Raw genomic sequence first — 14,590 nt, 5'->3', positions numbered from 1 at the left:
GAATGAATGCACAATTTCTATGTAATGTGTTGCGCTTCAGTCAGCCTTTTGCAACATGGGTTTTGCACATTTGCGACAGCTTGGTGTGCAAAGCGGAGAGACTGCAGGTCTGTAGATGTCCATGAGTGAAAATGTCAGTGATTGTTACTCCTGTTTGAAATCTTCTTATTCCATTTTAAAACTTTTCAATATTTTATTTGAAAATATTCTGAGAACAACGTCTGACCTTGCTGAGATGCTTTCTAAAGATCCAAGTCATTATCTGCGGCACCACGAGCCTTCGTTTAAGCGTTTGGGATTCAGTTACATGCTCTGCTCATTTTAATTGTAACGGCCCTCAGCTGTATTTTCTCCTCTGTAATCCTTCATGCAGCACAGGGTTTGGATGTGCGCTCGCTGTGCACCAGCACTCCCTTGACAAGGAGCAAATCCTTGTCACTGACTTTTTTTCACACAGGATGTGTTTTGCAGAGTCGCTGCAGCCATGTTTGGACATCCTGTCTCTCTATTACTTGCGACCAAGCGAGGAGCCAGTGGCGTCCTTGTTTAACTACGAATGACTCACGCACGCCTGAGAGTCTTTGGCAAGTCAAACCTGGGTGTATGTTACAAAGTTAAATGACTCCCTTGACTGCTGGGAGCGGAGGGTGCACACATGGCACTCAGATGCCGCTCACGTTGGATCGATGCCCGTCGTGCGATCATCCTGAGCGAGACGAGGTCATTCAAGAAGCATTTCTGAATGGTTCCTCGCAGTGAGTGTAACTGTTTGCATGAGCGCATCTGCAATGTGATGAGTTGAGTACAGGTATGCACCTCAGCAGTCATTAGACAGCTTCCGAAGAACTGGATCATCGAGACAGCAGCTACAATAGCAATGAACTTACACCCAGCTATTGAATTAAAAGTAATGTGGTATCTATCGTAGTTAATGGCCACACATGATATAATAATTATGTGTCCCTGTTTAGTTCTGTCAAATTCATGATAAGATATTAATAATAAACTTTAACATGTCACACTCTCACTGTATGATATCACACTCATGTCCCAATAGTAATATTTTATATGTGAAGCAAATTATACTTGATGTACATTTTATACATTGCCTCAGCCTTATTGGAGTTAGGCTTGTAGTGTAATATGCATTTTAATTCAGTGTGCGGATGAATGCTTTGTGGGTTTTTTTTGTTTTTTTTTTGTTTTTTTTTTGTTTTTTACTGATAAGATAAGTCCAGTGAAAGTTGTAATTCTTCCACATGGAGCCTGAGTTGCTGCGTCCCCAGATAGCCTCAGTCTTTCCACAGGACTGGTAGGTTTCAGGCAGATTGTCAACATTGTCATCCCAATTTCCATCCCCGGGAAAGGTTAAACTTCAACGCAGTGAGAGCCAAAAAGCCCTACTGCAAGCAGTGCCATTTAATAGTGAAGTCATGTGGTTAATCCCAGAAAACACATTACAATACTGAATTACTTATTCTTGCCCGTCGGCTTTGTCCACGTCTGCGCGCTAGACTAATTTGCCAGGTTCCCATCCTGTGGAGGTGAATGACTAAAGTCTTTGTTTTGCAGAAGAAATCAATCTATTCTCACTGAATTAGGAGCCATTGTTGTCACATTCTCGTGACTTTTGTTGTTACTGAGCCAGAAAAGCGGTTCAATTCTCAGGGCTTTTGTTTAGACCAAACCTGGAAGAGTTTGTGAGCCCCTCGGTGGGCTTGTTAGCCTCGCTGTTTTATAGTCCCTTCTTGGCTAAGCGCCATCAAAACAGATTAATGGGAGTTAATAGGCTCATTTAATAAGTCCCAGTACAAACACCATTAAACGTTCAGCAATCGGTGCACATTTTTCTGTGCCGACACCGCAGCGGTCTCCGCTCGTCTAGCTTACCAGATCGTTTACCACAGAGTGGTTTACAAACACTTTGTGTGCTAAATGTCCTCCGTTCTTCCTGTTTTTGGTCCCTTTGTGGACTGAGTCATTCTCTTCCCCTGCTTTTCTTTTGTTCCTGTTGTTTCTCAAGCAGCAAAAAGCACTTTTAGATGCAACAATGCACAATACTGCTTAAATATCTGGATGCTCGTGGTGTTATGTAGCACTCCCCAGAATTACAAACACGCTTTTGAATGACTAGGTTATTTTATCAAAATGTGTGAAATTCTGATGGGTCACGGTCCTGGATGTTTTTAACGTTCCCCTGCTCTTTCTTTCTTTCTTTTCTTATTTATTTCAGGCCATATCAATACAATTTAACACAAAATTGACACATTTATAATTAAAACTTCCTGAATGATACCTGAAAAGGAGTGGGAAGAAGAAATACCCTGTTCCAGCACAGCTGATCATCAAGAGTGGCCTGTTTTCACTCTTTCTCCAGAGTTTCATGATGACATTTATAAGAAAAAAAAAAATGCATTGGCCTGATGCCGTACGTTGAGACGTGATGATTGTACACCTTTGTTGAGACGGCGGTACTGAGTCTGAGATTATAATCTGACAATCTCAGATCAAACATTTCCAATGCGGCTGCAGCAGAAAAAGACACAACAGTCGAGGCAACACTGGCGTTTCACCAAAACAATAGTTTGGAGATTCCCATTTAAGTAAGATTCACATTTTCTGCCAAAGTTTTTTCTCCCCTGCACATAAATGCAAACTGAACAACGGCTCAGTCCTTGTTAACTTCATCCAAATGGGGATGACAGCTCTAATTCAGGGTGACAGTGTGACAAAGCCCTATGATTTGTTAATAGAACATTATCAAAGAAAGTCGATGATACAGTTCTCATATATGCGGTGAAATTGCCCGTGTGACCTTTCTATTGTGTTCTCCGTGGCCTTCATTGATATCAGCAGCCCTGCGCATTGTTCAGCTTCAGCGTGAACATTTTTAGATCTCCTGAATCGTGTGTTAGCTTTATATAGTTCCATATCTTTAAAGGGTCAGAAATTAATGACAAAACAGCTTCGCTGCTTTTAATAGTGGTGGAAGTGAGATTAGTGTACATGCGGTTGTGTTTATGATTAATGTACTGCGGCAGGTTTTAAGACTAGTTAATTCTCGACATCTACTGGCAAAACATTCACTCAGATGTTGTTTATAGCTCAGTCTCTCTCTCTCTCTCTCTCTCTCCCTCTCTCTCTCTCTCTCTCTCTCTCTCTCTCTCTGTAATTTTCAGACTGCTTGTCAGATAGACAGGATGTAATGTCAGTAACTTCCATACTCTCACAGACATGCCGGTCAACCGTGCCTCTCCTTTCCTCCGTCGGACAGCTGATGCTTGAAACACACCCTGCTGTCACAGACAACACTCTGCTCGACCTTATTTAGCCCTCTGGGCAAAGAAACGGTCGTCTCACCCAGAGCCAAAATAACACCCATCAACCAGATTATGTTCAGTCATAGCAATTTATAGTTTGTGTTGCCAGGGTATCAGCTCTTAAAACTGAATCATTTCCACAATACGCCTCAATGCTCATGAAAACAAATGATCAGCTCTGAACAAGTCAGTCAGCTATTTCCGACAGAGTCAAGCGTCAGGGTTCCTGAGGGAGTTTGTAGTTCCTGTGGCGATGTGGAAGAGGCTGCTTCAAAGTCACAAACACAATAGATACTCAGCAACCCTGAATTATCCACCTATTTCATGCATCCTGTACAATGAAACATATGAGACACTCAGTCTGTCAGGGCCACCTTCAGTGCAACAGGTATCGCCTTGTCCAGTTCTGCACATGCTTCATGTGGTTTTCTAACAGTTCATGGTTCTTCAGTTCAGAGTTTTTCATGCTTGTCATATTTGGTACTGCTGTAATAAACCCTGGTATGACGGTTGTGTTAGTTCAGTCCTAGTGCAGTAAGGTCCTGCTTCCTGTACCCAGACAGCACACCAAACAACGGACGCTAGTCTGTTTCTAAGGTACATCTTGGCAGGGAAACTCAAATGTCAGCTGTGACAGATTATCCGAGTATATTGTTAATAATATGCATAATGAAGAACATTTTACCACCATTTTGACTCCTTTATACATTGTCCAGACTGCTGGTGAGTTCTAGTGAAATTCCTACCACAATAATCCAAAATGCATAGTGTTGAATGCAGTTTTTTTAGCACAAGTCAAGCCACGCTATGGAATATATCTATAAAACAACTGTTCAGCATTTGTTTTGTTGACATTTTCTGGTTGATGATAAAATACAAGTGCAAACAGGACCCCTATTCAGCAGCCGGTTCTTCCCCACCCAGTTTTACACTGTGTATGGCATCCTCTATCACAGCAGTACTGGATGCAGGTAACAGCCAGGTCTTAGCCTTAGGAAGTCGATAGCTTCTAGACCTGGTACTTTTCCTCCAAAAGGAGGATGCAGGTGAACCTTAAGTCTCTGGGTCGGGTAGCCGTTACCCAGTCAGACTGTAATCAGCAGCAATGTGCTACTGAGATGGATTATATCATACTACATAGAAACCACCATTCACAATGAGTTCAGGAATTCATAAAACACAGCAGGGAGACGTGTATTTGTACTTACTAACAAAGGCCAATTCATCACATTTGAGTCAATATTTTTTCTGAACTTCTCACATGGTATAGCGCACTATAAGGAGTCCATTATAAGGAGTGCATACAGAACATTCCACAGCTGAGATAGGAACTATTAGTTTCATGTATGCACTTCAAGTGAGTGCTGCCTGAACCAGCATGTAGCCGTCGCCTTCCTCCTCCTCCTCCTCCTCCTCCTCCTCCTCCTCTTCTTCCTTCTTGCCCTCATCCCTCGGAGCTGCAGGCAGGCAGACAGGCAGGACAGCCCCTGCCTCAGCATGTCTGGACAGTGCGCCGTGCACCCTGGGCCTGTTGCCTGCAGAGAGAGCTCCTTTCCTCGGGGTGTGCTGTTCTTTCCACAGAGGACCCTCACCCCTCTCTCACATTCATGTGTTTCTGACAGCTTCATCACAGCAACACTTCCTCAGCTCTCGCTACATGTCGACGCAAAACTCTCTGCTGGTTTGTTGGTTCCAAAACTGTTTAAAAGCAAGAATTGAAATTTTTGTGGGTCTGAGCAAAACATTTTTTTCTTCTTTCACATGCATGGGCACTTTTTATATTTTTTTATTTTTTAAACATAGTGAAGTATATGTAGAAATCGGACATCAGTTTAAAACTTCTTTGGCTAAAACTTGTAAAAAGCTTAAAAAGTTGGTGAAAGTTGTTTGAGAGTGCGTTGAAGAAAAATGTGAAATGAAACTGGAGCTGGTTAAAATGGAAAAAAATGTGAATTTCCTTAAATGTCACAACAAACCAACAATTGACTCGTCGTCATTCAAATGTTTCTCTACCATTAAAGTTAGCGAATAGCTTTAAATTTTAAATCACTGACATTTTTGGGAAACCATCATGGTTTTTTACCTCATGGCGAGAAAGTTGTGGGTTTGAATCTAGGCCGGGTCTTTCTGTTGGGAGTTTGCATGTCCTCCCAGTGTGTGTGTGTGTGTGTGTGTGAGGTCTGTTAGTGACTTTGTGTGTCTGTCTGGTCTATGATGGACTGTTGACTTGTCCTGGGTGTGTAAACCCCCCTCCCCTTATTTTAGCTCTCCTGTGACCCTGGACTGGATAATGCAATGAATGGATGTCTGGTCCAAAACGCAAAGCAGATATTTTTTCTTATTTCTGCTTACAATACGTTGCTTGCTTGTTTTTCCATCGACTGCAAGTACCAAAGAAGCTGTAGAATTGAAGAATACTGTCCAGTCAGAGCAACGTGTGGAACTGTGTCAACGTGCTGGTGAAGCGGCAGGTCTGCTGTAACTTGTAGGGAGGTAAACACACCGAGGATGTGCTCGCACTTGTTAGATTTGGGTGGATTAAAATAAAGCTAGGTGCTGTTGCACTGTCTGTGAGGTCCGTTTTCAAAGTGTGATTGCTGCCTTCTGAACCCAAGCAGGCAGACTGAGGCCGTTTAAGATGCAGGTCTCAGCCTGGTGTCAAAGAAATTATCGGTCTGCATGCAGGAATCAAGGGCGTCTGAGTGGAGCGTGCACATGATGTAAGAGGAGTTGGAGCTGTCTCCTTTTACAGCTGACTTTCTTCTGTCTTGTTATTCCAGCCACCCGTCATAATTTTTATGACTTCTGGAGCTCATACATTCCTCATTTTCAGTTGCATTATATTGTACATATTGGGATCATCAGTTCCCACAGCCAGAGAGCAGCGTGTTGAGAGATTTTGCATTGGGGGACGTGTGATCAAGGACAATCCATAGATAACTAAACCCCAGACTACAGAGCATTTGGAACAATCAGAGGAAACACCTTAAAATTATCGGAGCAGCTCAATGACAGACATCCGGACCTGACATAGACTCAAGCTGAGCAACTTTGAGCTGTGTTGTTTAAATATTAATTTCCTGGCTTGCTACTTATTGTTTGTGCACCGCGACAGCTGCTTCTGTTGTCTTAGTGCTCCACATGAAGCGTTGACAAAAGCTGAGGCCAGTTGATGTTGTGATACCTCTGAAAGTGGTGCTGCTTGTTTTTAGCAGTCTATTGTCGCATGGAACGTCCGTGTTTGGTGACTACACCTGCAGCAGATTTTTGAATTAGTGGATTTGTTTTGGCATCGTTCATTTGCAGTAACAAAGTACAAAACGCCTCCAGTTGAGGCAGTGGCTCAAGTGATTTTCTGCCAATCTATGATCTCCCATCCTTACTTGTACATGTGCTGAAGTGTCCTTGAGCAAAACGCTGAACCTCCTGTGCTCCCGTTGGTGTGTGAGCGCCATATAAGGCAGTGGTCAACTCTGGTGTGTGACAGTGTGTGAGTGTTAAACACATTTTAATTCAGCGCCCACACAGCCCAATTTCATGAATACTTTCCTGAGTGGGCTGGACTGGAGAAATAACATCATAATAACCTTTAAATATAAACTTTGAGGTTGTTGGACCGAGTATACATGATGAAAATGTTGATATTTTCTGGTGTAAATACAGTGAAATGTCAAGAAAACTTCTCCTGTGTCTGATGCAATCTTTTTGATGGTTTGGCGGGCCGAATTGGAGCCTCTTGTGGGCCGGCTTTTGGCTCATGGGCCTTATGTTAGACACCCTCTAATATAAAGCGTGTTGTGACTGCTCAGCCGGGATCAGCACTGACCGCTCACACCCTGGACTCTCTCCGTTTGATCCGCTGCCATCAGGAAAACGGATCAGAGCAATCAAAACAAGTGCAAACAGACGCAGCAGCAGCTTCGACCCCAGAGCGGTGGTCTCTGTCCCACCGTCCCTCACTCCACCTCCTCAACCCCACTGACAGGTGACAACATCTCACCTAACCGACCCAGAAATCCTGATAAATCCTTTCACTGATCACATGTGAGATCGACTGCTCAGCGCTGCCTCCACAGGTAATCAGTGGTATTACTTTTCTACACATCCGTAAGCTTCTTGGATGTGGACCAAATTCCGTACGTAATGAACACAGATGCACAGAAGGCTTCGTCTGTTAGGGCTTTTGCTGCTATCGATGTAAATGTGAGTGCGTGTGGTTGTCTCCTTCTCTGCGTTTGCTCGGTCACCAACAGAAAATATTCCGTGAATTTCCTCCCTTATCAAAGTAACAGCATGCAGGTGTAGCTGCTGCTTTTGTTGTCCCCAACTCCAGCGGGTACTTGGAAATGACCTAACGTGAGATAAGCGGAGCCTGAGGCGGCATTCACAAGGAATTTTATGTTTATTTTCTTTGAGCTGAAGTCGTGCTCAGTCTAGTCTAAATGGCTACACAAAGATTTACTATGTTTCTATTCGGTCTACTTCTTAACATAATTCCTCTTGCTCTAGTTTGATGCCTGCATTCTGTGTTCTTAGGCGTGTTTCATTGTTTAACATTTTTAGTTTGCTCCTCAGTGTGTTCATCGCTCTCACTTTGACACTACGAGTTGGATTCCAGAGAATGCTCTCATTTCTCCGATTGTTTGCATGGGTTGTGTTTATGTTTGACCAATCCCTCTGTCCTGCATCGCTACAGTTCCTCCTGAGAGGGACAAGAGTGGAAGAAAATCATCCAGCCAAAAAGGAGGGATAAAAATAAAGAAAGGTCTCCCCAAATAGTTTGTTACAGTCCCCTTTATACAAGCTCATGCTGAGAGGGTGAAACTCTCTTGAATTCTTGGTCTGAAAACGCCTGTTGACGACAGAGCGGATTCAGATCCGGAACACATTCTTCATTCAGTGACAAGACTTTTTAGGAATGTTTCAAGTGTTCAAGACCCAAAACAGCCACGAGCAATGTCCCTCAGAAATACTTCCAGCAGGTTTTTTGATGCAGTATGAACCACTTTAATTGGGAAAAGAAAGTGCTTTTAGCATTGAGTTTTGCAGATGTTAGGTTGATATTAAGAAATTGAGGATTGCTGAAGGTGAAAACATCAGGATGTTCCTCATAAAGCTCAGTTACAGAGCAGTTTTTGTTAGCTTTCAGACTTTTTGAAAGGAGGCCAGCGTATGAAAAAGTTGGCCTTAGTATTATTAGATCCATATGTGAGGGATTTTTTTTTTTTTTTTATGGAGGGAATGACCCATAAACATCTCACTGACTATGTAATCTGTTGATTTTCTTTTTATTTGGCCTACATTTTTCACAGAAATACAGGAAAGCAAAAGCTCAGGAATGCATGGCGCATTTTTTTTGTTTTTTCTTTTAAAGGATTACAGACCCAGTGAATGCAGAGATGAAGGAGAAATCGAACATGTCCATTTAAAATGTCTTAAAAAGTTGTACTGTAGAAGGAATTTTTATTTATTAAGGAGCTGAATTTTTTGGCTGTGAGCAGCTTGATATGTTGCCTGTATTGCACAGGCAGTGCGCTACGTTCTATCTGCATGACCCAGTCCCAGAATATTTACCCTGTAAGGTCAGTGGTTAACAAGAATGCTGGTCGAGAGCCAGAGCTTTTACTGGGGGAGTCGAGCTTTCTGGAGGAGAGAGGCTGATGCGATAAATCTCTCACGGTGTCTTTGGCTAGATGAGTTTTCGCCAGGCTTTCTTCATGCTTCTCCGCCTTGGTGGTTGTCACGTTAAGCATCAGAAACATCCACAGTCATCAGAGGGTGGGAACAGTTTCGGGAGGGGGGAGTGAGAAGCCGTGTCTGAAGCCATACTCCACATGTGAATGACTGGCTTTGCTAACAGAAACATCTTGTAAAAATCCATTTAGCAAAAGGCTTAGCTGAGGATCAGATGACTTAGAGCCACAGTTCCACAAACACAGCCTCAGTGCGGAGATGAGATTTCATGTAACTCGTCATCCTGTGGCTGCTAATGCTACACGGAGCTGAGAGTGATTTCACCTTCACATGGTTAAACGGAGTAGTGGGGTCTTTAGCTTGTCACAGCAATGGCATGCTCAGCGATTTTTCTGTGAAACCAAGAGTGATTAGTGCCAGGTCAGTTTTTGTTATCCTTACAGTCTCTTTAAATTAGGACTTCAGAAGAGACGGAGGCTGAAACCTGCTTCCTGCGACAGCTAGCCTTGTGCTTGTTATCTTTGGGGCAAATGTTATTTAAATCTGCCCTCTTGATTAAAGCTTGACAAAAACATTCTTCTGAGATGAGTAATATGTCAAATTATCCTCCAGGGTTATTACTTGATGGTCTCTGCCCTGGACTTGAGATCATGCAGATGTGTTTTGCCTCTTTTTCTACACTTCAAACATGATCTGATATGTTTTCCCACCATTTCAGTCACATATAACATCTGTGTATTCAGTGTTTATATTTAATATGTTCAACGTGTGGAATTATGAGGTTGACCAAACCCTTTACTCAGGGTGTTTTGACAATAAATGGTAGCAAATCACAGCTTGTATATTGAGGAACACTGCTCATAAACGTATGAAAATCTTTGAGAATGTATCAGACTTTTAATGAATCTTTGACTATGGCAGGATTCTGGGTCATACTCTTCAAGCAACAAAGCCCGCACCTCAGTCTGCTCACTTTCATTTCAGTCCATTGGAAAGAATTCAACCAGCCTGACCTATGTTGCTGGATATCACTGTCAGGGATCTGTCTGGATTCATCTGGTCTAGGTATGGTCCATGTCACGTTGGGCTGTGATTCCCCTCTGAGGCCGTTGTCTCTCCCTCTCGCTGTGTCGTGGAAACATCAGCAGAAGTGTGCCTGCAGTGAGGGGGCCTGGCATCTGAGTTGGCGCAGCTTCGTCTCGGAGTATGAAATATCCCGACTTAAACAAGTTTTTTTTTTCTGCTGCTGCCTGACATCAGGAAGCAAACTTTTGTTCTTCCTCCTTTTTGGAGTGTGAATAGGCCTTTGTGCTTCGTGTCGGACATTGTATTGTTATTTTAAAAAATGACACTTGATGCTTTTTGGGCTTGAAGTCGGGACTGATCAGTTTCAGAGAGATGAAAGAAGCTGGTGTGAAATTCCAGGCGTTCCAACATGCTACATGTTGAAAGGTGAAACGGTCCTGAGTGAATTACCGAAAAAAAAAGAAAAAAGAACTGGTTTCATCTAAAATGTACTTTGATTTTCTCATCTGATCATATTCTCTTCTATTCTTTCCAGAGACCTGAGGTTTAACAAAATCAAGGATTTACAAACGGGTTCCTTCAGACGATTAAAGAACCTCAACACACTGTAAGTTTTCCTTCTCGCACTTGAAATTTCAAACGGTCAACAATCACTGCAAGCGACTCAAACCTGTTTTCATCGAGCTGCTGTGTTTTGGCACATGTAGGTCAGCATGTACTCTTCAAGGAATTCATTTCAATCATTCACCCACAGAGATATTCATCATACATCCACTTTTGAAGATTTTCAAGCTAATACTTAAAGTAAAAGCAATAAACTTCACATGTCTTAGGAGATGTATGTATCAGTCTAATACTCTTCGGTATCTATAGAAGACCACATGTCAGCTGGTAAGGGGCTGTAATAAATCAAACGCACCTCGCCTTGCTCAAATATTTGCAGATGTGATTGAGATGCTTTCTCCCACGTGCCTGCTGTGCATGCTGAGGAGTCGGAAACACAACAGCACATTCAGCGAAATGTTTATAAAAGCGTGGACGTGTGCTTTGCATGCATCGCTGCTTAGATTAGGTTTCAAAGTGCGGAAAAGTCCTTGAAAGCTGGAGAAAATCCAGCTTTTCCTATGAGCCAGCCGGCCTGTCATGTGTCTGCTGAGGCCTTCGTAGCCTCTTTCTGGTTTCAGGCTGAAGCTATTCGGACTGCACAATCACACACCTTTTAATGTGAAACACAGTTTTTTCTGCTTTTGACTGCAGCATCTTGTAAGCACACAGTAGCGCCTGTTTTCTTCTGTTCGCAGCCTCCTCAACAACAATCATATACGAAGGATCCCCAGGGGAGCGTTCGAAGACCTGGAAAACCTCAAGTATCTGTAAGTTGTGCTTTGCTTTCATGCTCAGTAAGTGCACTTTCAGACAATAGGGTAGGATCGCTGGTCTGTCAGACCTATTTTCCAAAAAAGCCACAATTATATGAGTTTTTATGTTCAATCAGCAGCAGAGTGACTGTGCTGGGACTTGCCTGACTGATTGTTATGTGACTACAAAGGTGAAGGACAGCCAGACTGCTCAGTCAGTGAAAATGCATCAGCGTTTACGGAAACCGGGTCCACAAAAGGGCTCTCTTTGTCTGATCCTTTGTTCCTATGTGTCTGGAAGTCCTGACCTGGAGGCAGATTGAGAACAGCAGTGCTTCTAAGGCATGTTGTTAGTCTGCTGACTTTGTTAGTCACTTATAATATCATCTCACGGGCTGCAGTTGTGGTGAGAGCAGCGTCTGCGCTCCCAACGAGATGACGAAGTTCCCCGCTGGGACCTCAGAGGACCCACACAAACAAGTGTTTGAGCAAAATTGCACGTTCGCTTTGCTGCAGTGCGTCACCACACCTTTTTTCCTTCTGGTTTATAAGTATTTATCGGTGCATTTTCAGAAAGTTCTATTTTCCTCCATTTTCATGAAGAAGGAGAGAGCGTTTTCAAAAACTTGTGCTTTCCCTCCTTTCCCTTGGAGGTGTAGTTGGAGCATTTTTGAAAAGTTCCCCCTCGGGTACGGCTTTCAAAAAGTAACATTATCAGTAACTCTGAGCGCAGTTGTCATGTAACCGGACACAAAAACACAACGCAAGTTTTCTGTTTTCACCTTAAAACGTGGTGTAAATGGGGCCTGAAAGACTAGGGAGTTTGACACTTGCTGAACTTAAGTTAGCATTAACCAGGAAAGCAAGTTTCTATTTTCAATTTCTGCATTCAGAGTGTTTTACTGGCCTGTTTGAAGCTTGTTCATCATACATATGTTAAACACGCTTTTACTTTTTGTGCTTAAAACACAAACTTTGCCAAGGTGACATCAATTGTTCAGAATAAAAACTCCTCCGGAGCTCTATTTCTGAAGTATCTAATAAATGTGAGTGAAGATGCATGTAAGTGATTCGTTAGCAGCGCTTGGTCGGACAGGTTTTAAGCGGCGGTGGCCTCCATCGGCGAGTCGGCGTGGGATGAACTCCTCCGTTCACATGACTGTATATCACTTCTGGTCAGTGAGAGAAAAAGGGTGGGGAGGGGGGGTTGGATGTTTCCTTTTTTCCTCTCTTCTGTGTGCTCTGACACAAATACAAACATACACATTCCTGACCCCCACCCCCCTCCCCCTCCCCGCCTCCCCCCCATGTTGTAATTAAATCCTGTAGCTATCGAGAAGCTATTTTAATTACAGAGCCGCTCTCACTTTAAAGTTGATCTGAAGCCTGAGCCATCGCTCCAACCTTTGTGATTAGGTGAAGGTCCCCCCCCCCACTCCCTTCCTGCTCATTCACTGGACTGTTGGTTGGGGGGGTGCATGTTATCCCCCGCCTCACCTCTTCACTTCCTCTGGACCTCAGTAAAAACACTCCTCGACATCTTTCATGTCCTGAACAACCTAATGGCCGGGCGGTCGTCTACGCCGGAGCCCCCCCCCCCACCCCCTCCCTTTACCGCCTCCATAAACAAGTCAAACAGAGGTCAGCGCGCCTCTTTGTGGGAACCCTTCACTGTTTATTTGATCCTCTTCCAATCATTCCCGCGCTTTGCGTCCATCCATGATTGTGTGCATCAGTGTGTTTATGTTGAGGATTGATTCTTTATTCAACGCGCTTAACAGAACTTGTACAGTTATTCAAGTTCATGGACGCCCCCCCCCCCCCAGATAGTTGCACGTGGAGCTTCTTGACACTCACACACAAGCTTGGTTCAAGTTTGTCATATAAACTCCACACGCAAACCTGAATCACTCACAAACACACACAAGCTGCAGCCAGCTGTGTTTCACATTGATTCGCAAAAGAGGAGGAGTTTTCAGAAAGGAAGCCAAATATTTAAGCCAGTTTGCATTTCACAAGTTTTTTCTCCCTCCTCATTTTTTTAATGTTTCTTCATTAGCGATGCATTTCAGTGCATCACAGATCCTGCCAATCCTCTTTACAGCTCTTCAGTATTCATGTGAAAACTGAGATCAGAGACTCACTTAAAGAGATCAAGCAGTTCAAGATCTAAATTTTTGATATAAAATTCACAGGAATATGTCCATGTGGCAAAAGTACAATAATCTACTAAACAAAATGAAAATCTGAACTGCGAGAAAAACCACAAATCCAAGGAGGAGAGGGGTGCTGGAATGACTTTAAACAAATGAAAAGACGATCTGCCAAAGGATTTGATGAGTGAGAGAGTGTATAAGTAACTTGATTAGTACTGAGGCGCCAAGATGCTATGAAACTTTTAGTTTTCACAAAACATTGATTAAACAGCGACTAAAACCCAAGCAGATCACACAGGTGGCAGTACCTACTTCTTTAATAATGATGCAGTACTTAGGCATATGACTGTGCCTTTTTGTTTTGGAAAGCAAAACATATGAAGAGTGGCGAGGGAAGAGAACAGTACTGGTACTGTTCTCAGTACTACTGTCTGCCGGGTGCAAAACCTGGTCCTTCATCTCAGTGGACACTGAGTCAGTAAATTTTAAATAACGCTTCCAGGATGTTGCACTTTAACAGTATTGTGCTATTGATGTGGATCTTATTCACCCTTCTCTGCGCATATAGTGGGATTTACTGACTTGCAGCACATGAAATGGTGCCATGAAGCATTTTGGTCAGTAACATATCAGTCAGTTTGTTCCTGGTTGTGTCCAAGCAGAGGATCATCTGGTGCGCATATGACTGTCCTGGTGTTCCTCTGCTTATTGAACACCTCTTTCATTACAGATCATGAAGTTGTTTTTTTTTTTTTTTTTTTTTGTACTTTCCTTTCATCTTCTATGATTGAAACATGACCGCCGAGAGGGCCATGCAGTTACAGCGGATGTTTGTTTTTCCAATCATTGCGTCACTTCTGTTATGGAGAGATGTGAATCTCTTATCGTGTCTTATCATGATCTGTGGAAGATATGATGAGGAGATGGAGGTCGGAAGGGCAGCCAACTGTAAGCCATTGTTTTTATAGTTTCACATTTCTTTAATACACATGATGAAGGACAAATGTGCACGTCATGAGTGTCTATCCAAGATACT

The 14,590-nt window shown here is 43.0% G+C and overlaps 1 protein-coding gene across 1 annotated transcript in view; it reads left to right on the top strand.

The window, feature by feature from the left end:
* Positions 1–14,590, top strand: part of pxdn (peroxidasin) — a 55,717-nt gene that overhangs the window by 7,039 nt on the left and 34,088 nt on the right. The window contains exons 2-3 of the mRNA XM_030117121.1: positions 10,576–10,647; positions 11,342–11,413. Of these exons, the coding sequence (XP_029972981.1) occupies positions 10,576–10,647; positions 11,342–11,413 (144 nt within the window). The remainder of the gene's footprint in view (positions 1–10,575; positions 10,648–11,341; positions 11,414–14,590) is intronic.

This window comes from Salarias fasciatus, chromosome 19, assembly GCF_902148845.1.
Source record: "Salarias fasciatus chromosome 19, fSalaFa1.1, whole genome shotgun sequence".
Classification (NCBI taxonomy): domain Eukaryota; kingdom Metazoa; phylum Chordata; class Actinopteri; order Blenniiformes; family Blenniidae; genus Salarias; species Salarias fasciatus.
This window is presented reverse-complemented; position numbering and strand designations above follow the sequence as displayed.